Raw genomic sequence first — 22067 nt, forward strand, 5'->3', positions numbered from 1 at the left:
TCGTAGCGAGTCCGTAGATTTCCCCAGTGATGGGATACCACGATAAGTCGACTTATCATCATCTCTATGAATTCGACGTCAGGATAGCATCTTTTTTGATTTGCCAGTTTCTTGCGAATTTCATCATAGAGTTATAAAGCACTTCTACGCCTTGATCCGGGTCGTAAACCATGGCGTTTAAATCTGCAAATAGTTGTATGCGTGAGGATGTGCTTCCAGTAGAATAGTGGGCATGGATAGCTTTGTAGGCATCGTGCGCACTTAGTGGAGCTCCTTCACTGTTATGGGTTAGGTCATCGTTTTCTTTGCCAGTAGTGGTGGCAAGTATGCTATATGCCTTGTAATCATTCACGATGAATGTATTGGTCTTTTCTTCTGGTGGGGCGATTTTAATATGAAGCTCCCATAGATTAAAGCTGCTCATTGCAGCATGAATGCCATTGTTCCAATCTTGGAAATTTGTATTAGTCAGGAGTGGTATGAATAAGCCGTCCGCGACCTTGACTCTTGTGCTCTCTTCTGGGCTCATAACCTGTCAGAATATTTAGAGCTTCGTTGATTTGTTTTAATGATGGAATAGTATAAAGTATAAAGTAGAATATAATCTGTAACTGTTAGTAGTTATCAGAAGAGAACAAATCAGAAGTGTAAGAGGAAGTTGCACTTTAAATCAAGATCAGCAAACTTAGTCTTTTCAAGAGTAGTGAAAAGATGTAATAAAGTAGTTAGAAAGATGAAATAGTTTGAAGAGTTATTTATTGATAAAAGTAAGCATTCTAGCTTTTATAGTAAAATAAGAAGTAGTTAAGGGAGAGAGTGGAGATATAAGATCTTCACTCTAAGCTTCGCCGTTGAGGGTCCTAAGCTTCCCAGTTCTTGTATAAAGGGAACGATAGTCATTGCCTTAAATAAGTTTCACCTTGCGTATAGCTTATTTGTTATACAATGCTTGTTAGTTTATGCAGCATCCATACCATCCATTGTTTGGGATTTTAAGTTGGTGCTTTTTTATAGAATTAGCTTTGCCATAGGTTACCGCTTAAGAGTATCCGTCTGGATATTCCAACATGTTGGGATCCACTTTGATTGGGTTGTCCGACTTGAGCATATATCGAGATATGATTTCATGAGTAATAGGTTCAATATCATTGCACACATAGTGGGTTGCTACTTTCACAAGATGGTTGGTTAGATTTCGTTCAACAACATGATACTTTTGACCGTTTTTAGGTTTGATGAAGATCGAGTTCACGACCAAAGTTTGTAGATACTTGGATCTTAAGGATGTGGTTGTGATGTGTAATGTCATTGAAGTGGTTTTGAATAAACCCAAGAAAGTACATTTTGGAATTGTATCAACAAACAATTGGATTGGATTTATTTTCTATTATTATTTAAACTCGTTGAAAATGTTGGAAACCTGTTACAAAGTAATTCTGATTTGGACAAAAATAGTGGTTGAATTGGCTCATACAGAGTCCATTACGAGATGCTCGGATTGAGTTTTGTCGTTGATTTATTGTTGCCATTAGGAAAACCCCAATAACAATATCATGAAAATGGTTGGATCAACGGTGAATATTGATGTTAAACTCGTCAAAGTCAAGTTGCGGTTTACAAAACGTATCCAAGGATTCAGGAGTCGAGTTGAAGCAACAAAGGCGTACAAGCAACTGATTCAACTACAAATAGAGCATTGGAACCAAGCAAGCAAGTTAAAGCGACAGTTTAATAGACATATCAACAAACATCCTTTCCACCCAAAATACAAAACAATACAGTGCAAGACACATGTTCACCAATGTGGAAGAGTTGATGCAAAATATACCGGAAAAATCACCAATCAAAACATTGGATATTGGCTTGATATTCAATTTGGGTATATGCTGCAAAATGTAGATACTGAAAATACAATTCAATTTAATATTTCAGATAATACATTATTGTTTAATGGTAACAATCAATCCATGATTAATACGGATATTGACATTGTTTTGGATCTGATTGACGAGAATGATATTATTGAATGCATGAAACGTCATAATTCAAAGTATATAGTCGACCATGCTTCATTCCAAATACACAACAGTTCAAAGTAGTTTGATGATAGCCAAGTAAAATACAACCCCATATGAACAAGACAGCTTTGTTGGACAGTCACCATTGCCAAGATGATGCAAGACCATAATATTGCCATTTACATTTCTTTAGCCACAACTTGCTGAATTTGGCAACTCGTGCAACCCGCGCAATTTCAAAATCAGATCATTGGATTAAATTGGATTGTATTGGATTAAATTAAATCGGATTGGATTAAATTGGATTCAACCCAGTATTGGCTTGTTGGGTAGGCTGTTGTATCATTAAAATGTAACTTGACAGTCTCAGAATTCAGTATTGGCCAATTCATACAAACCTGCCCATCATTTACCCAAACAAGTCGATACTAATGATTTTAGATTCATCATGGTCGCAGGCTATTCATAATGCATTAGCGTGAAGTTCCATAAATTGATTTCAAAGCTAGTTTAGATGCATCAACCCATTTTAAACATTAATCAACGCCATTTCAAACATATCCTAAAATGAATGGTACTTATGCAGAGCCATGTCACAGTTGAATGTGCTCCTACCATACCATTTCCTGTAAAACGAGTGTCTGTGTATAGACATGATCAGTGGCCATGTATTACACCCATCACATCATCAACTATTGAGTCATTGACACCATTGACACGATTATCTAGCACCACATCATTGTAAACATATTGTGCAGTACCTAGTCGTACACATGGAACATCAAATGCAATCCCAGTTCACTCTGACATACTCGTATTCAAAGTTGGCAGCAAACAAGTCATTACATACATACTGTCAAACAGCAAATGCCTTGGTTTGAATTGTCGAGGGCACTACATTATCGCGACATCAGTGACACCAGTGACATCAGTGACTTGAACCAGATCTCATTCAGCGCGTCGATGGATGCATTTGGTATTGATGGTATGGAGGTGTTTGAATCTGGCGATGATTTATCAACTCAACTCAACCCATACATTATTCGTTGCGCTAATGTTATACCGTATCCAGCTAGGACATGCATAGTGTGTCAAACGAGATCAATGTTCCGTATGGGGATCCGAGTCAACGTTTTCCACCCATGACCAGTTCAAAGATCTGGATGTTTCAACATACACTAACATGGAGTGTCGAGTTTGGACAATATGTAGACTCAAGTACGATCGGAGCTGCGTTGACGTGACAAGGTAGACAATCTGATGAATGATGGAATGTATAATATCGAGGTTTCACAAATCCAAAATTGGAGAGATGGTGAAACACGTTTGATTGTATCACTCGGATGCCATGTTTAGTATTCAACATGAGATTTTGACTAAACTGCGCTCAGATGTAGCACGTTCAAACCAGCACTTGCATTCAGCACAACAATTCAATACTATGCAACGCATTCAACACAGATCGGTATGATCAAGAGCATGTCAGTGATGAATGAGTGAATGATAGTGATGAATACCAACGTGTATCAACTTACAACCATGATGTGGCATCACAATAACTCGACAGTGCGTATCCCAGACACTACTGGACAAAATGCATTGAAAACACCCCAAATATTGCAATCTACCTACACAGCGTTGGTGGATTATCTGTCACTGAATTTGGAGCATAAACTGGCAACTATACATGCAAATATGCATAGACTCTGATAGTCCTGCAACCAAGTTCCAGATGCCAATTCAAATATGTACTTGGATAGTCAGGGGTTGTAACACGATCATTTATTCAAATCGCATATATACACACATGTTATTGTTGAATGGCAGCAATATATAATGTCTCACAATAACGGGATATTGCTGGCATTGGATACCGTACCACAGTCGCTGTCTCGTGTGGTCAAACTGTGTGTAAGCTCCATGTATATATCATCACATAGATTGAATACAAACCATGATAATCTGGAATTACAAACTGTTTCACTCAACTCGGATTGACTCGAATTCAAAAGCCAATTGATTATTGCATGACATTAAATCAATTGCAATGGAGGCTGCAACGTATGGATCAGTCACGTCACCAACAGAAACATCAAAAGCAAATCAAATGGCTAAAAAGCAATTAGAAGAGTTTGTTTTCAGGTTAAAAAACTTGAAAGCAGAACCAGATGTTAAATGCAGAGATTATTGTGCTAAAGGGTTTGGCCGATAATAGAATATCTAATGACTGATGTGTATCAAATCATATGCAGTTTGTCATTCAAGAAATGTCCATCAATAAAACGATCAAGCATATATATGCGTACATGGTTACGAGTAAAAACAATTTGATATTTGCTCGAGCACGAGTGTAAGCTTTAGTAAAACTGCGATACCGTCAAATCTATAATCCACTGAACATATTAGATTGCAACGAATCGATGCAAGTCATTGAAAATACTAACCCCAATTCAATTGATACGACTGAATCTACAGTACAGTCGTATTCACATAAAATGCAACACTAAATAAGAGTGTGTATAACAAACAGCCAGTCTCATGAAATGATTGGCATCAGTTTATTGGTTGGCATTGTGCCATATACACTGTTTAGTTGATTGATACTGTTTGTAGTGATTGGCATGTAAAGTTGCATCCCTAAAATATGTTGAACTAGAACGCGAATGTATCTGATTAAAATACAAAGTTTGTATAGATTTGGCAACAATCAAACCAATATTTGGATTGCAATGCATCAATTTGGTCATTGTACAATGTATGGCCATGTCAAATGATGAGATTACTCCAGTTCAAACTGATGGTTTGATTGTGTATATCATACGACGAACGTTGTGCCTACAAGATCAATGTGTAATAGAAAGGCACAAAGTATTCAAACCATTACTTTGAAGTCGCTGCAAGTGATTGATTTTACGTGAATACGACCACAAATGCCTGCGATGAAAATGCCACAACTGAACAAATCGATGCTTTGCAGTATCTTCATGGCTCAAATCGTCTGCAGAACAATTTGTGCAACTGAATCGATCCCTTCAGACACTGCAAGCATGCTATTTACCACGTGAGTACTGACCACCCTCAACTGAAAGTCATCGCAACTCCACAAAACTCTCCACAACTTCACTTTGAACGCGGCGTCGGTTCGCTATTCTCGTCAGATTCCAATCGAAACAGAGCATCACTGCATTTAGGACTTGATTGACTTATCAGCCAAAAGTTTGGGATGGACTACAACTATGCTGTGCTTAGGCTGACTACTAATATCATTCGTGCTTTGAAACCTAAACATGTCAGATGTTAGTTATTGACAGTTGTTGATTACAGAGCGGTTGCCAATACATCATATTTGGCTGACACTACTTTAATATATTGAGTACTAATTGAGTCTTGTTATTAGTGCTTGTCGACATCACTTACCAACACGGTGTATCCATGTCTGAGCTGTTCCGTGCCATTTCTCCACGACTAAGAGAAAATAACTGGATTGTATGTTTGACTGCAGTGCTGTTAGTTCAATAGTAATACAGCCTCTATTATTGATTTAAATTATTTACTCTGGCTTGACTACAACATAGTTGGACTAACCAAGAATCACTGTCAATACTTAGGTTGTATTCAAGACATTGACTCTCATCCATGTGTTGATTAAAGAGGGTGATTCAAATAGGGTTATGGGCTATTTGTCTTCCAACACTGATAAACTGAGTACTGCAGGATTCCGTGATAAAAGTGGTCATCCAATGGGTAGTGTGGTACTTGATTGTTTAAATACTATGACATGATGGCTAAATCTGCCTGTATTTTTGATAGGAACAATTCAGTCAAAAAACATAGATACATACTCCAACTATCTACAAGAACGAGTGTCCGTTTTTAAAGCAGTCAAAATAGACTGGATTTCTGAAAAAGATACTGCCATTGCGAAATTCCGTACACTGCAAATCAAGGATGGACTTTTGGAAGATATTTCTCTGCTTCAGCGACACATTGATGCTTTACTCAAATGCTCTGTATGTGCAAGTATTTTTCTATATTGAATTTAGCCTGTAATCTTGAACTAATCATGCTTTGGAATCGTTCAACGACAGTGGTATGTGGAGGATCTGGATCAGGTTGTCACTCTTCAGGCATTTAGATTGCTGACATGGGATATGATGAGCTTATTTCATTTATTGAACGAAGCGGTTCTACGGATTCTTGGTGAGTTTTACTATATCTACTACTGGCCATTATTCAAAATTTTGATCTTGTTGATTGCGACATTCTATTGTTTAAATTACACTACTTTTAACTCAAGCTTTATAAATGGTGTTATGTCTATCTAGGATCCTACTTTGAAATGGAGCGACAAAATGCAGCAAAGGCACTCGAGATTTACAAAAAGTTTTCAGTGCAGACAAAAAAGACACTCGAGTTTTTTGAAACAGGTCGCAAAGTGCGTCGAGAAACCGGTGTCGATGTGCCTATATTTCACCACGTAAGCTTAAACCCCATTATCCCAAGAAAATACTATTCAAACATTGCTTTTTGATGACGACTCGGCTTTATTTTTAATTGGGATTTGAACTGCTGAATTTTTATATAGCCTCCATTGATGTTGGCTGCATCTTTGGAAGAGTATCTTCGTGCTCCGGATTTTGAAGAGAAACGGGCTGAATATAAACAACGAAGACTGGAGAAAGAAAAGTCTGATAGAACAGGTATTATACGTGCAATCTTGGACACTCGCTGTTTTTATTGCGATACTCATTTCAATTCACGCATTTATCAAACTAGCACCCCAATCATCTACCAATACAGCGTCAGCTTCTAAAGACTCTACACAAACCAAACCAGAGAAAAAAGATGTACAGCTCATTGATTTCTTCTCTAGTGTTGATCAAGAAATGAGTGCATTTAGTACAGCTCAATCTCAAGCCCAATATCCTGCAGCCAATTTTGATGCATTTTGGGATCCCAATGATGGATTTTCTCAGCGCGCTAATGCTGATCGTTTTGGTAATCAATCTGGTGCAGTCATGTCTAGTGATAATCCTTTCTTGACTGTACAGCATAATCAGCAGTTATTACAACAACAGTTGCAGGAATCAGATATGCTTTTAAGATCGACTGTATTAGGACAACAGCAACAGGCTCTGGGGATGCAACAACCTAGTGTTGCTAATACGCAAGCTTCTGGTAATGCATTTTATATGAATCCAGGAATGCAAGGCTCTGCTTCAAGCTATACGCCTCAACCAAATCATCCACTTTCTGTATCAGCATATAATCCATTTTTGCCTGCTGCTCCTGCTTCACCAGCTCCCGTAAATACATTCACGGCTTTTGGCGATATGGGACAAATGCAAGCATCTAGCATGGTATCATCCGCCACACCAAAGCTAGATCCGTTTAGCCAGCTTGGAAACATGGCTCCCAAATTGCCGCTTATGGATACGAATACCAATATAGGCGTGTCACCTTATGCAACCAATAATCCGTTTGGACGCAACATGTCACAGCCAGAACTTCCAATTAATCCCACCAATCCGTTTGGCGTTGCTGGTTTTGGCCGAGGTAGTATGTATCAGCAACCTATTGCAGCACAATCTACAGGTGGGTTTGCAACTCATAACACGACAGGAAATAGTGGGGCATCAACCGCTTATAATCCGTTTGCCGGACTGGGATTACCGCAATTTGGAGGCATGCAAGGAGTAAATACACCCAACAGTCCGATGGCGATGCGTGCAGGTGAGTTTGTAATATATATTTGCTGAGTAAGAATGGAGGTATGTGTGAGAAAGGATAGGGGCAGACTCCCCACTCATTCGAGTAAAATAAAAGAGTAACACTCCAGAGTCCCTTATTGGATCGTTTAAAACGGCTAGGAGGTGACGTTGAATCCCGAGATCAAGCGATTCGGTTTGCGGCTACTTCCACTGCCTTGCTTCTGCCCCCCCAGTCCATTCCCGTTTCAAACACGATTCCTCACTCAATGAATTACTCTGTTGGGGTTGTTTCTGGTACAGGTGGTAATTCTTTCGCCAATGCTAGCACAGGAGCATTTCAAGTACACGCTAGCAACCATAATTCTATTTTGGGTGTTCCTCAGATCGGTTCTGGATTACATGGCATGTCTACAGGGATTTCGGGAAACGCGCCATTTGGAGCTATGGCAGGAACTGGTACTGACAGTCAAGGCATAAATGCCATGAATCCGTTTGCTCGACAGGGAACACCGGGATTACAAGTGCCTGGACAAACGGCAGCATTCATGACACCTCATCTAACCGGACATAGCATAATGTCTTCGGCTACCACTTCTACCACTATGCATAACCCATTTGCTACAGGTGCTCTTAATGGAGGACCTTCATCTATATCTTTGAGTCAGCAACCATCACAACAGCAACAAAAAATGCTTGGAATGCAACAAGAATTTCAAACCTCAAGGGGGTTTTAAATTAAACTGACAATGCTCCTTTATTGGGAGCTTCATTTTTAAATACTAGATTGGGGTTTAAATTGTATTTGTCTATAAAGCATATATACGTTTATTGTGTTTCAGTAGTGTCCTGGATCACCTATCATCGTAGCCATTCCATAATTTAAATGTTGAACGTGAAAAAGATGAGGATGTAAGCGCTAGTTTTAAACCAGAACAAGGTAGCAAAATACTACAAAAGCAATTAACCCACTTTGGCTGCCTGCTGGAGTAAGGGCTGAAGTTCTGACACTGCTTTACGAACACGTCCACATTGATCAAACACTTCTCTAGGAGCACTCAGCACCACCGATGCATGTGGTTCCGCATAAACCATATTGCAGAGAGTAAAGCAATCTTGTAGTCTATTGTATCAGAAAACGGATGAGTTTATCAACTTTTATGTAATAAGCATTTTAACAAGATAACCCATTAAAAATCTCACAGTATATCTGTACAAGACGATATAGAGGGGATAGCATTCCCAAAACGGCACATCAATTGAACGTGTTTTTGATGTAGAGCCTTTAATCTTTTTAGCAGTGCATTGGTAGACGTCATGACTGTGTTGCGATGCGTAGCTGTATCCACAAGATCTGTTTGTAAAAGCGAAGCATCAAATGAAGTGGTGAGAGGAATTAATTTGTTAAAAGCCACAGCCATACGATCGTGATCAGCAATGTAATACGGCGAGGGTTGTTGCTCGGCAAACACTGGATTTTCAAGAAACTCCTACAAACATGGCAAAACATTTGTAAGACAATAATCAAACCATAGAGTTTGTTAATAGCAAAAGTTCATACTAAAACTGATTTAGTAGATGCCGCAATATGCTCCAGACGTCCCAGCAATGCATTTATGGCTTCTTGTCTTGTTTTAATTTTTACAGCTTCCGAGTTCAACAAAATCGATACAAGTTGATTTTGAGCAAACCGACGCTCCATTCTCTGCATCAACTATATAAAATAAGAAATTACTACTATTAGTCCCCAAAATCAGCATCGTCAATGCATTTAAACATATTTTATACCTGTTGCATTTGATCAACCATTGAGTCTATCTGTACCATTTTGTTTTGGTACAATACATTGTAAAATCTAGATTCAATACGTGTTGCTGCTTCTGTCCATAGCTGCTCCAGTACATTTATTCTGAGTTTTTTCAGCTCACTTTGCTCTTGGTCAAGAGAGGATAATAAGTCAGTCGACAAAACATCAGAGGTAGTGAATGGATGCTCCAAAGAGCTGCAACGAGACAAGTATTCGAGCTTGCTAGTCAGAAAAGTGAATCGTATTAATGCTGCAAAATGGCGTCGATGTGAAAGTGGCTCACTAAACAATACTAGTTTGCATTAACACTATATGCCAAGCTACAAGTAATCAATCAAACATTTGTAGATGAATTCATCCACCCAGCATTTAAAAAATACTTGCATGCATTTTAATCGTTTAATCTCTTGTATTGCCCAAGAAGGTAGGAAATGTTCTCCGTGGTGCACATGGGTTTTCTGACAGCGATCTGCCTAAATATATGAATAAAGTGTAATGTAAATGATATATCAGCTTAAAATCAAGGTGAATTTACTTTTTGATGCGTGCAACTGTAATGCATCAAACTTACCCATTCCAGTGGGGCTTCCAAAACTTTTTGCTGTTTATCAAACACATCTTTCAATTTTTCAGCATGGTGAACCAGCATATTTTCTTAAATAGTGTCAATTAAATTTAAAATTACATTAATCAGTCTATTTTTAGTAGAATAGGTAGTGTAAAGCTCGACCAAAATACTTTTACTAGATCAATACTTACCTGAAGTTGGTAAATCACTATGTACATCCAAAACACTTAAAATGCTTTTCACGCACTGATCAACTGCCAGGTCCAGCTAAAATAGGTTTTGATAGACAGTGCTGCATGTATTTAGCAACTTGTCACAAAAAGGTAATCGGCTGATGACACCCAGCAATACCTTGGCAGATGCATTGACAATACGGTCATTTTGAAGGTTGAGCTGATAGTTTACAGAATCTTGAACACGTTCAAGTCTATCCCGTTTTAGTATTATTTCTTGATGAGCAGATCTAAGTAAATTGATATCAATGAAAGATGCGAATTTTAATGTCAGCAACAGTTATGGTAAGCATAGGCACACTGATAACGCCGTAATACTTGCACTATATATTTGCGCTGTGCCTTGATCAGGTTTAAATGCTTCTGTAAGCTCTCCGAGTTGGTTTCTAATAAACTAACCTGTGATCTGATTTTAATAGGAATTGGAGTTAGGCATCTTACAAGCATGACAGATATTTAAGCCATGTATAAATCAAGGCCACATACTTGATGTGCTCAATTTGAGCTGGGCTTGAATAGACCGCTTCAGGCCGAGTATATTCTCGTCTAGATTCACTTGAATGATCGTCCTTTTCCCACTACAAACCAATTAAATGGTTTATTTACAAGGTCAATACAATATCAAAAAGTACAAATCTCGAAAACAATAAAATCAACTTTGAACACTTACGGATTCGTAATCTATTCCACTGGCCTGCAACGATTCCCATCTAAATAAAAACAGCCAGAATACAACATTAGAGTGTCAACCCATCATGGAATTCCAATAAACAAATCCTCAAAAGTTGATGGTTTCAACATACAATAATGCTTCTTCTTCCGACAAAACATCAAAGCCTCCAATATATTCCAGTTTAGTGGTGGGAAGTAAATGCGCATCGCTACCAATATGCTGTAATTCTCTGTCAATCTCCGTCATAGTAGTCATGGATGGATCTGAGTTCAAGTGAATACGGTAATGAGAGTTCAATGTATCCGATAGCCAATCAACAAACGAATGTGTTGAATCCAATTGAAAAGTCCATTGTAATTGTTTGGCCAGCTCAGTAGCAGTATTATTAGAAATAGTATCAATAGGAGTTGAAGAATAACCCAAATCAATCAAGATCTGAGCAAGACGCAACTCTTTTGAAGATGGCTGAGGATGTGGAGCACAAAACAAGTTCTCGTTATTATCCATGGAAACATCATCATGCAGCATAGTGAATATCAGTTACAAATATTCACAATCTCGGCAGCTGCAATTCGACTTTGAATTCAAACTTTCACATAAATTCATTCAGTCACGTGAGCATGGATGCTTCACTTGTTATAACCGCCCACTTTAGTCAAAACATTCAATGAATTGTGTTGTATTTATATATTGAAAACTATCGTATTGACTTGGCCAAATATTCATCCAGATTTGAGAAACGATGCTGCTGGCCCAAATTCATCATAGTCGGCTCGTGTCAAATACATTGCACCGCTACTGGTAAACACGAGCTATGGATTCACATTAGCATTACTCCAGCTGTGTACAATTCTTTACATTGAACTGTAATAGTTTAAACAAAATCATACCTTGGCAGTAATAGATCCTCCTAAAAAGGCCGCATCACATGAACGATCCTTGAATTCAACAAAATAATCGGGAAGTTTGATCCATTTTACATCTTTTGCCTGATACTCGCTCGAAGTCTCTGATGCTGCTAAAAGCACCGCAAGTTCACTTTCAATGCGATCCTTTATACCTATGTACAGTTGAATGAGTATCGTCATTGTTTATTTACTCATCACAGATCCAATATCGTCATATAATGTGAAAATATGTAGATTTACCTCTAATGAGACTGCAGCCGCCAACCAAAAGAATATTCTCCCATAAAAATAACCGTTTTTCTGGCTCGCATGAATTACTAACAACCAAATGCATGGCATCATGGATTCCAGGTACATCCTTTCCAATTAATTCTGGCTTGAACAACACATCAATGGCCCGAAATCCCCAAGACCCAATATCGATCTAAAGCAAATAACAGTCAGCACTTTGATGGATTAAAAGGCAAGTGGTCATGCGTGTCAATCAAGACTTGTTTAACCAAACTGAATATACGGATAAGTTCATGTCTAACCTTTTGGCCCTTGAAATCAAACTCTGCATTTGGCTGCTCAATACCAGACAGGCTAGGTGCAAAAAACGCTGGGGACTGGATAAATGCACGAGCAAGATCTCTTCCAATATACTTGCCATATGAAGCAACAAACTTTTCGTCGCCATTCATCAACTGAACCAAGTATGTTTCAATGTCCTGTCCGCCAACAGCAATAGTAACACTTGCAGAATATACCGCAACATTTTCAAATACTGGAGAAATATCTATTCCAGATTTTAAAATAATGTTAGATTTCGCGAAAGCACACATCCTACAATTACTGACAGAGCATGCCAAAATATACCTGTGGTAGTGTGACCAATATCCACAACTAGACCAGATGTGACACCCGCTCCGTATAAAGCAGCAACAGGTTGGTCCAACAAAAACATTCCAGGTACATTAATGTACTCGAACAAGATCCGAGTTGCACGCTCCTGATCGCTACGAGACCAAGATACAGGAACAGTCAGTAGCACTGGATTGATATTTGTAGCTCTCTCTACTCCACAATGATTTACTAGAATCTTTCTCCTACAATCAAGATCGCCATTACAAGACTAGGTTCAGCACATTGCTTTCAAAAACTCGATTGATGAATATTTCAATAACGTTGTGGCAAATATATCATCACTTTCAGCCAGATGTCAATAGTAATGGGAATTGAACTCTACAGTACACCAGTAAATGTCACTTACCATAAAACCTGAAGTGCATCCCAATCTGCAACTTGTCCGTTTTGTATGGGTTGAACCCAGGCACTGGATGCATGATCAGAAGCAGATCCTTTTCCACTCTCATTGGCATCATGCCGAGTATTTACCCTGAGTTCATCTGCAACAGCAGCTGGACTTACTGTAGTAGTTGCAGTATTGGCTACAACTGCATGGGATGGTGAATCCACCATCATATCAGTCGCATCTGTGTCTTGAGCTGTTTGTTCAGTAAGCAGCAATTCTTTTGATGCAGTTTGAGTTTCTAGTAGTGCTTCCCTTTGAGCAATCTCCTGAGCCTCTAGTTCAGCAGCTAATTCCTTATCCGATATACGAGATATCGCCGTCTTTAAATCCAACAGGCCATCATATAACCACACAAAAATAAGTAAATGCAAGTGATATCGTAACTAAATTGCAATGACAATAGTAATACTGATGTCACAATCAAATGACTTACCAGAGCAGGAGGGTTCTGATAGTCTGCGAGTCCGGCACGAGTGTAAAGACTTCCTGGATCAATGACCAGTAAATTGGCTTCTCTGGGATGGAATGTTGTTGTCATCTAAAAGAAATACTGAGTAAAAATAATAGTAAGTAATGTCCAATATGAATAGCAAGAATTAGACTCAGCAGTCGATGAATGAGATGCAACACACTTCAATAGTACGTCAAGCGACTTGATTTTTGAATATTGGCAAAAATTTACAATTTTATCAAACATGAATTAGTTATTCATGAATTTGGCATCGTTTCTAGACTCGAAAATATAAAATGTAGAATTGATTTCATTCACTTGAAGATATGCAATTGAATTTGTATTCCATTTATAAACCGAGTCTGCCATCAAATACCAATTCCATTTGGCACATGATTGTTACTACAGATTGTACAATCCTAAAAATAAATCAAACTGTATTTCAGTTATCTTGAAATGCATTCAAAATAGTTCAACTATTCGCTTTTATCATTTGCTCACCACTTGTACTCGAGTCTGATTCGGTTATATATACATTACTCCAACTATCATTCATCCGATACATGGTATTTGCATTTTAGTTTATTGATCATTATTAAATACATATTCCTCCATAACCGTATCCTGTCAGATACGCATATCCAATCATTGCTGCCATGATTTGAATTGCTATCCATCGCATAAACTTTGGATTTCCACTAGCCATAATAGTTTCAACATATCCATTCACAATTCAATCAACAAATCAGTAATCAATATACTCACAATACAAGTAACTTTAGTGTATATCAGTGTCAATACTTACATGATATACAGATCCAGCAGCATCGATGCTATAATAGTGTTGAGAGCAACCATTCGAACCGATTCGGGGAAACAAATCAACGATGCAGTCCCAACCTGAAAATCATCAATATATAAACAATATGATTGACTCACAATAGTATGTCAAAGTATCAGTGATATACCTTGGCTATAATCCATAACCCAACATGGATCGTCGTGGGTGATTGTAATGATGGATTTACACGTGTGATGTCATTCAGTCCAACTGGCGGTATCGCTGCATGATTTGGCTCAGACACGGTTTGTAGTAACTAAATATTTGATAATGGATTGATACATTGACTCGAATACAACCCATACTCTACTGCAACTTCTGATACAGTTGTATTCATCAATCTGTTACCTTTGTTACCTCTGTTACCTCGGCTACTTTTGTTATGTCTGGAACATTGACGAAATTTTGACTTTCATTGACGGCATCACATTGAAGATCACCGTGATGAGCAGATAACCGAGGCATGATAGAATTCCTGCGACCAGACTGAGTCTCGTCTTCTGCTGGCATATTTTCTTGTTCATATCGTCTCAAAATATCATCGACAGTAGGTCTTGCATCTGGATCGGTTTTCATCAATCGGCATATCAGTTGCTTTAGATCTTCTGGAACGCGATTGCCACTTTCTGGAAACCGGACTCTGCTCCATCACAAAACACACATTTCAGTATATATGCAACCATCATTGTCAGTGCAGCTATACCTACGACTTGAAGCTTATAATGTCTTCTTTGAGTTGGTCCACATCATCTACTTGTACATATGGCACCGATGAGTAACAGAGATAGTATAGAACAACACCCAATGACCATATATCTGCTTTGAGCGAGTGGTTGGGTAAATACTGTCCACAAACGTCCTTATGCAACAGTTCCTGTTATATACAGCCACGATATTAGCGTATCAGTTGATCAGTTGATCAAACCATGTATACTATGCAAACTCAAACCCAAACACTAAAATCGCATACCGGAGGCATAAACTCGAGTGTTCCTGTTGCTCCGGTTCGTTCACGCTCCATTGCATCGGATATGACTTCGCATTCGCCAAAATCGGATATAAGCACCCGCGGACTATTCAAAGCCAACCAGTTGTTAGTGACCAGTATGGTTTCGCATATGTGGAGTATACAACCTACATTCCATTTCGATGCTCGTCTGCATATCGTAGCAGTAAGTTTGGAGGCTTTAGATCTCTGTGGATGATTCCGTGTCGATGCAGATGCTCCAGTCCATGACAAATATCCAAAAACAGACTCCGTATCACTTTTTCGGTCAAATATCTCACTTTTTTGCCATCCAACCCAACACCAATTCCACCGTGAATAAACGTGCTGGCATCATCACTCGTGTCTCGGGTTTGACCAATCTGCTGCGATGCCAAATCTGACAATGATTGTGGTGGCCACGTATGTGTGCTTTCGTTGTGCTCTGTATCATTCCAGTCCAAATTACTAGAACTCATGGCAGAAGCCAATGACTCACTCCGTCCTGGTGGACTCGAGCCAATTGAGCGTCGGAATCGTCTTGCAGCAACTTTGGCCTTGAATGACATTTTTTGTTTGTGATTTGTTTCATTTTCCTTGCTCTTGTCATCGCACGACATAGGATCCCATTGTATATGTAAATATTCTTCCAAACTTCCTCCATTTGCAAGTTCCATAAGAATAAACAGACACGGGATCGAAGGTCCAAAAAGCGTGAGCTGGCGGTACTCGAGCCAGGCATGCTTGTATTCAATGATATTGATGTGTTTCAAACGTTCAAGAAGATGAACTTCTTTGAGCATTCGGACAAGCCATGTATGCGAAGTGCCTACTGGGATGGCTTTGACAGCAAATTGACCCAGTGGAACTTTATCCAGTACCTGATTTGTTGGTGATGCATATCCAATCATCACGGTCAGCCATCAATATCAAGCACCCCATTATATTTACAGTCCGACACGATTATATCTAAACACCAAATCAAATCAAACTAAATCAAATCTATATATGTGTAATCTTACATGCTGACAAAGAAACACACTCCCACGCTGTCCACGACCCAGTTTCTTTTCCTCGACAAAAAACCGATCGTAATATCCCTGGTTGAAACTGTCGCTATTTAAATGACTTGATTTTTGTCGCTGCATTCCAATCCCATTGATTGATTCTGTATTGTCCAAACCTGAAATTGAAGATGCGGGAAAAGCAGAACTAGAAAACGGGATATCATCTGCTGTAAATGCCGGTGTATTCGATATCGACAGATTGGGTTTTGCCAATCTTGGAATAGGTTGAATAGATTGTCTTGTCATGACACGAGTTGGAGGTTCAATTGCTGGTCGATCTAGTCGTGATAGCATCCAGAAATAGTCGGCATCGATAAACGACTTGTCTGATGATGATGGATCGGTGTATTGTGTTTGTGATCCAGAACCTGGCGGTCGTTGAGTGTTGGATATATTGTGTTGAAGTGGTTGTCTGCACAAGGGACAAGTGGATACATCAGAACTTCTACCATCAACCGCGCGATGAGTAGGTCCAGGCTCCATACCATTACCGCTGGTATCTTCAGCAGTGGAATCAAAAAACGATTGTCGATGCATCTATGCAGGAAATAGTCGACAGATTCAATCAACGAGTTAGTTTAAATCTGGTGATGCACAACCACTACAGACAAATGGAGTCGTTCATTGCATGTCGATTATCACACGATCTCAATCCATTCATCATATAAATGTCCATTATTGTACTGTCATACGGTATCAACACTTGCAGCGAGTACCTGTTGCTCTCGTGGAACCAACTGCAATGACTTTACTGTAACAGTGTGCGATTCTTTGTCGTATAGAACCAACTGTCTGGTTTCGTTATTGCGCAGTACAATACTCCATGACTGCGGATATACCATTTCATGGCCACCAGTGTCATTGTGGCCATTGCTATTATCTGTTGTTATCTTCATATCTGCTAACTGTTCTGGAATAAAATGTCAAATTTTGGTGATTTTAATTGGTCAAATTTGCAATATGCCAAATTTGCCCATAAACTTGCAACCAAAATTGCTTGAACCAACCAGCCAAAAAGTCTTGCAATCTGGCAAAGTTTATTATCAAAGTCCATCATTTCAATCTGCTAAACACATGGAGTTACATGGAAACACACGGAAACACATGACAAAACTCAAGGTCAGTAGACTGAATAGACAATCAAATCAATCTGCCACACTCTAAAAACACTTGTGTTCAAGAGTCATATCGCTCTGAGGTGCAAGACCAATGCATGCACGCAAAATATTCTCAATCGCAGATCGCTGTTTCGAAAGCGCATTCACAACAGGCGTTCCATTAGGAACCACTGGTGCCTTGAGCATGTACGACAGCACGGACAGAACTGAATGGAAAGGAACATAGTCGGCGGTTTCTTCAGTCTTGTACTCAATCCGAGTGAACAGCTCAGTCAGCAAAGCCAAGTCCAGGATCAACGGAGAGGCAAGTAGGGAATCCTCACAAACATTGTAGATCGAAATCGTGCTTTTGCCACTTTTTAAATCAACTTAAAGTTAATACCATCACATGTGCATTTCTATATACTCTGCACGTAATACATTGGCTTACCCCATGAAAATCTCGCTCACATATTCATCCAAAGCACGCTTGCTGTCGCCTACGGCAGGACAGTATTTGATCACAACAATATGGTCAGGCTTTTCCCCATTCTTGTACAAAAGATGGTTGGCATCCACCATGTCATCAACAACATTGCTCTTGGAAATCTCTTTACTGCGAAACTGCTGTGGTGCTGACAGATTCATTCCATCGTTGTTACCAAGATGGTTGTAACTGGTAATGGCAACCGGCTTGATGCCTGCATTGACAAGAAAATCCACCAGAACTGACTTGATCTTGGTTTGCCCACTCTTAAAGTCATCACCACCAATAAACACATGCTTGCGCTCAGCAAGCTGCATCACACCAGGCACAAATGTGTTTTGGGGCGATCCATTGATAAAAGGTGACCCTTCAAGAATCGACGCAAGTGCAAAAATAGTGGACGGTGCAATTTCCGAATGGCCGGTCTTGACTGCATTCAACAGATTGTCGGCAGTGTCATTGACGTTGGGGAGAATATCGGAAAATCGCTCAGTGTTGGCAGTCCACAAAACAATCACACGATCCAAATCATTCTTCTGTTTAAAGTCACGAATGTCCGAGCGAATCTGGTCCAGCTGTTGCTGTTTTGTTCCAGAAAGAACATTGTCGGCTCTGTCCTTTTGGTTGGCAGCAATATAGTCTGGATAGTAGATCGAAGGAAGTGGTTTGAGTGCAGACATTTCATCACGCAACTGCTGTTGCAGATCCCAGTCTAAAACCTTGGCACGTTCCATAGACTCGGCCATGTTGGCTGAAGAAATATCCCAGCCACCAAGAACAATGTCGTTGGGATTGACCATGGGAAGAAGGGCCGAAAACGGCACATGCACGTCCTTGGAAGTGGCCGAATCAACACCAATCTTGACGGTCGAAGCTTGAAATACCGATCCGTAGTAGTTGGAGTGCTGGATTCCTTCTTTGGTATGCCAGGATAAGGACTTGCGATTGGCAAGAATGGATGCAGTCAAAGTAGATCCATTGTTTCCACCCCAACCAACAAGCATCAAACCCATTTTGGGCAACTTTCGGCCGACCTTGAATGCGTAGTGCTTTTCCACAGGCATCACAGAAATGTTGCCTGTCAAAGGATCGGTTGTAACCGAAGCATCTCGATAGACGTAGTTGGACAGAATGTGATCAGGAGTGTACCTCACATTCGGAGAGTGAACAGTAATGGATGGCGTACTGCTATTAGCAACACCATTGGCAGCATGGTTGGTAACACCATTTGGTGTTGCGGAAGAGAAACTCGACTCTTCTTTGGCAATAACTGGAGTCATTTGAATGAATTGAAAACTTATGCGGATTTCTTTGGCTTTGGAGTAGTACGCCTGGATCCTCTATGTGTGTTGTGCGATGAGAAGAGTTGGTTGGAAACTAACTCGATAATAAATGATGATTAATACAACGTCAATGCATACATGAATATCCAGCATCAATTGATAACATACAAATGGTGGACTAAATTCAGTAAACCCAGCTAGTTGATTAGTAGTCAGTTCAATGGTAATGATAACCCAATAGTAGTCAGTTCAATGGTAATGATAATCCAATAGTAGTTTCAGCAAGATTCCAATTTGGATATTTTTGTTGAAACCAAAAAGCAGTTTTCCAGCCACTTTTACAGTGGATTGGACCACGTGCGCAATGTTGAATTGACGCCAAATTGTCAGTCGTGTTCACGCAGTGGAATTTGTATTTATCCTGCAACGATTGTCTTTGGAACAAAATGGTCAAATCTTCAAGTTTGTTACTGCAAACCGACAATTGGAATTGTCAATAAACAATCTTTGTTATATTCAACTTTTTATTACATTGACTCTTGATTTATTTTACTTGGATACGCTAGTGAAACACTTGTCAACCAATACCACTGTTGGAACTGTCACCAAATCTGTCGATATACCAAAAATCTCGCCAACCAATTTGGTTCCCAGTCCAAGACTTACACATCCTTTGACATGTTCAGCCTTTTTACCTTGACTACCCGTGGACAAACTTCCATCTTCAGCAACATTGAATTTGATATCCGCACGATTGTCCAGTTTAAGTGATGTATGCAGCAAATCACTTCCAAATACTTTGGCAACAACGGCAATCTTGGGAATAAGCGATATGCTTATTTTAGCATCAATCATAAGGTGCGAATCAGATGACATGGTGTAGATGGGCGTGAAACCGCTAATGTCTTTGGGTGCTGCACTTGATACAAACGCTCTAAAGTTGGGGACAGATGCAGTCATATTTACTTGAACATGAGTGTCAGTCAAGATGGCGGAATTGGCGCGTGCATTAAGCATCACATCGGGCCCAAGGATAAGGACACCTGGAATGTTGATTGGAGTGAGTGGGTATTCTATAATAGTAACCTCAGAAGACTGGACGTTGGCTTGAACATCTAGTTTAAATTGAATATTGGCCTCCATTTCAACATGGCCAGTCCATTCAACTGACATTTCGGGTTTTTCAAAGAGTTTTCCAAACGAACGGAAAATAACAGCAGAAACTCCGTGAATACCACAAGGAAAACACCCAGCGTTTAGTATGCCAACATTTCCAAGCGGAAGATTGACATCTTTGTTAATACTCATATCCACATTAAGTGGGATGATCTAGACATTTTTAAACATGAGCATATATACATTTCAATTAGATTTCAGAAATTCAACTAATCATATCCAAAATCATATAATAGTGATCATCAACTTACAAAAGAATTGTTGTAAGGCGTACCAAAATCAACTGCACCGTGTCCGACACGATCCAAATTGGCCATAGGATACATGTTTGTAGATTTTGTAGGTATGCTCTGACGATCTTGTGCGACAGGAACGGCAAACATTTCAAACGCACCAGTTACTCCGGCCGATTTGGGATCAACAGTAACAAATTTGATGGATTTTTTGGCGGCATTTACTGTCATTTTAGTAGCCAAGCGCAATACAAACTCATTAGATCCGTCAATGCCACATCCATGAATCGATGCAATAATCAACAGAACCTTGGAATTGGACCAGAGCTCAATGTCTTTGATAGAGCTAAACTTGACTACAACAGAATTTTTAGTGCAGCTGACGGATTTCATTGTAGGAACATTGTTGAGATTGACAGATGGAACAGAGGCAGTGATGCGCATTCCAGCGAGAATGGTAGATGATTGGCCGCGAGTAGGATCATACCAGTGGACAATGGAATCTACTGAGGGTTTATTGTCTGGATGGTATGGTTCCATGCGGGCTGCAGGCGGCATAGGCCGATTGAGTTTGGCCATGATGTCATCATGGTGCTGCGTATCAAGTTTATTTGATTGAGCAGGAATCGCGGTGCCAGCTACAACTGTAGTGCACGCTACAAGAAAGGTAATCAAGCAAATCATAATAGTCTTTGAATAGTTTGTAACCAGTAGGGTGAAATATCAAAACGTGGGTTTGAGCGATTGCACCTTTGCCGGATGTGTCTAGATTCCATTCATCTACTCTTTGCTTTATAGTATATGCTAGTCTGCACGTGAAGTTGTGATTGGTGATAAAAACAAGCATGTGGTAATGTTTTATCTATAAGCACTAGGGAACTTAATTTAGCAAGTAGAAATGTCAGTGAATTAAGTAGCAGATAGATCCATATATCTGGATTTGCAATAGCATAGGCAAAACCACACTGAAAAACAAGTGCTCAGCATAATATATGCCTTTAGCCACTCTCCTTCAAAAAGGCCAATACCTAGTTTATCCAGTCTGGCTAATAGAAAAATTTAGATCTGTTGAATGTATTACAAACACAACTGAGTCTATTGAAGCCAAGCATATTTACTACAAGACATTAACTTTTAGCCAATCAAGTAATGTCCTTGCTGCATGTTTCATTAATTCAAGCCATGTCAACACACTGCACATCCACGTGCTCATCTACATCAGTTTTCAAGATGACCCT

General features: G+C 39.5%; 8 protein-coding genes across 8 annotated transcripts; 2 read left to right on the plus strand and 6 right to left on the minus strand.

Annotated features, from left to right (window-relative positions):
- Positions 1 to 64: 64 nt before the first annotated feature.
- BATDEDRAFT_86419 (uncharacterized protein) lies at positions 65 to 529 on the minus strand (the record flags this gene model as incomplete). The annotated part of the gene is made up of 1 exon (XM_006677004.1): positions 65 to 529. One exon carries the CDS (start codon positions 527 to 529, stop codon positions 65 to 67), a length of 465 nt encoding a protein of 154 aa, XP_006677067.1.
- A 1024-nt stretch (positions 530 to 1553) lies between these two features.
- On the plus strand, positions 1554 to 2302 carry BATDEDRAFT_23001 (uncharacterized protein; the record flags this gene model as incomplete). The annotated part of the gene is made up of 2 exons (XM_006676617.1): positions 1554 to 2050; positions 2212 to 2302. The coding sequence occupies 2 exons, from the start codon at positions 1554 to 1556 to the stop codon at positions 2300 to 2302; spliced, it is 588 nt and encodes a 195-aa protein (XP_006676680.1).
- A 1552-nt stretch (positions 2303 to 3854) lies between these two features.
- BATDEDRAFT_34457 (uncharacterized protein) lies at positions 3855 to 8503 on the plus strand (the record flags this gene model as incomplete). The annotated part of the gene is made up of 11 exons (XM_006676746.1): positions 3855 to 3929; positions 4271 to 4368; positions 5229 to 5314; positions 5416 to 5504; positions 5627 to 5762; positions 5829 to 6028; positions 6107 to 6218; positions 6344 to 6495; positions 6604 to 6718; positions 6795 to 7751; positions 7889 to 8503. The coding sequence occupies 11 exons, from the start codon at positions 3855 to 3857 to the stop codon at positions 8461 to 8463; spliced, it is 2595 nt and encodes an 864-aa protein (XP_006676809.1). The 3' UTR covers positions 8464 to 8503.
- A 61-nt stretch (positions 8504 to 8564) lies between these two features.
- On the minus strand, positions 8565 to 11535 carry BATDEDRAFT_23003 (uncharacterized protein; the record flags this gene model as incomplete). The annotated part of the gene is made up of 12 exons (XM_006676618.1): positions 8565 to 8645; positions 8699 to 8849; positions 8930 to 9216; positions 9288 to 9440; positions 9515 to 9751; positions 9914 to 10006; positions 10105 to 10187; positions 10293 to 10368; positions 10453 to 10564; positions 10821 to 10912; positions 11005 to 11044; positions 11138 to 11535. 12 exons carry the CDS (start codon positions 11533 to 11535, stop codon positions 8565 to 8567), a joined length of 1803 nt encoding a protein of 600 aa, XP_006676681.1.
- A 135-nt stretch (positions 11536 to 11670) lies between these two features.
- Positions 11671 to 13906, minus strand: BATDEDRAFT_86281 (uncharacterized protein; the record flags this gene model as incomplete). The annotated part of the gene is made up of 8 exons (XM_006677005.1): positions 11671 to 11819; positions 11898 to 12067; positions 12156 to 12339; positions 12449 to 12693; positions 12774 to 13003; positions 13168 to 13529; positions 13643 to 13747; positions 13892 to 13906. The coding sequence occupies 8 exons, from the start codon at positions 13904 to 13906 to the stop codon at positions 11730 to 11732; spliced, it is 1401 nt and encodes a 466-aa protein (XP_006677068.1). The 3' UTR covers positions 11671 to 11729.
- A 349-nt stretch (positions 13907 to 14255) lies between these two features.
- Positions 14256 to 17449, minus strand: BATDEDRAFT_23005 (uncharacterized protein; the record flags this gene model as incomplete). Its single annotated transcript, XM_006676619.1, has 9 exons — positions 14256 to 14358; positions 14466 to 14560; positions 14629 to 14757; positions 14850 to 15141; positions 15209 to 15375; positions 15472 to 15574; positions 15640 to 16367; positions 16509 to 17090; positions 17270 to 17449. The coding sequence occupies 9 exons, from the start codon at positions 17447 to 17449 to the stop codon at positions 14256 to 14258; spliced, it is 2379 nt and encodes a 792-aa protein (XP_006676682.1).
- A 264-nt stretch (positions 17450 to 17713) lies between these two features.
- BATDEDRAFT_18836 (uncharacterized protein) lies at positions 17714 to 19417 on the minus strand (the record flags this gene model as incomplete). The annotated part of the gene is made up of 2 exons (XM_006676506.1): positions 17714 to 18026; positions 18102 to 19417. 2 exons carry the CDS (start codon positions 19415 to 19417, stop codon positions 17714 to 17716), a joined length of 1629 nt encoding a protein of 542 aa, XP_006676569.1.
- Positions 19418 to 19969: 552 nt separating this feature from the next.
- BATDEDRAFT_23007 (uncharacterized protein) lies at positions 19970 to 21513 on the minus strand (the record flags this gene model as incomplete). The annotated part of the gene is made up of 2 exons (XM_006676620.1): positions 19970 to 20749; positions 20848 to 21513. The coding sequence occupies 2 exons, from the start codon at positions 21511 to 21513 to the stop codon at positions 19970 to 19972; spliced, it is 1446 nt and encodes a 481-aa protein (XP_006676683.1).
- Positions 21514 to 22067: the final 554 nt, after the last annotated feature.

This window comes from Batrachochytrium dendrobatidis, assembly GCF_000203795.2.
Source record: "Batrachochytrium dendrobatidis JAM81 unplaced genomic scaffold BATDEscaffold_2, whole genome shotgun sequence".
NCBI classification, from domain to species: Eukaryota; Fungi; Chytridiomycota; class Chytridiomycetes; order Rhizophydiales; genus Batrachochytrium; species Batrachochytrium dendrobatidis.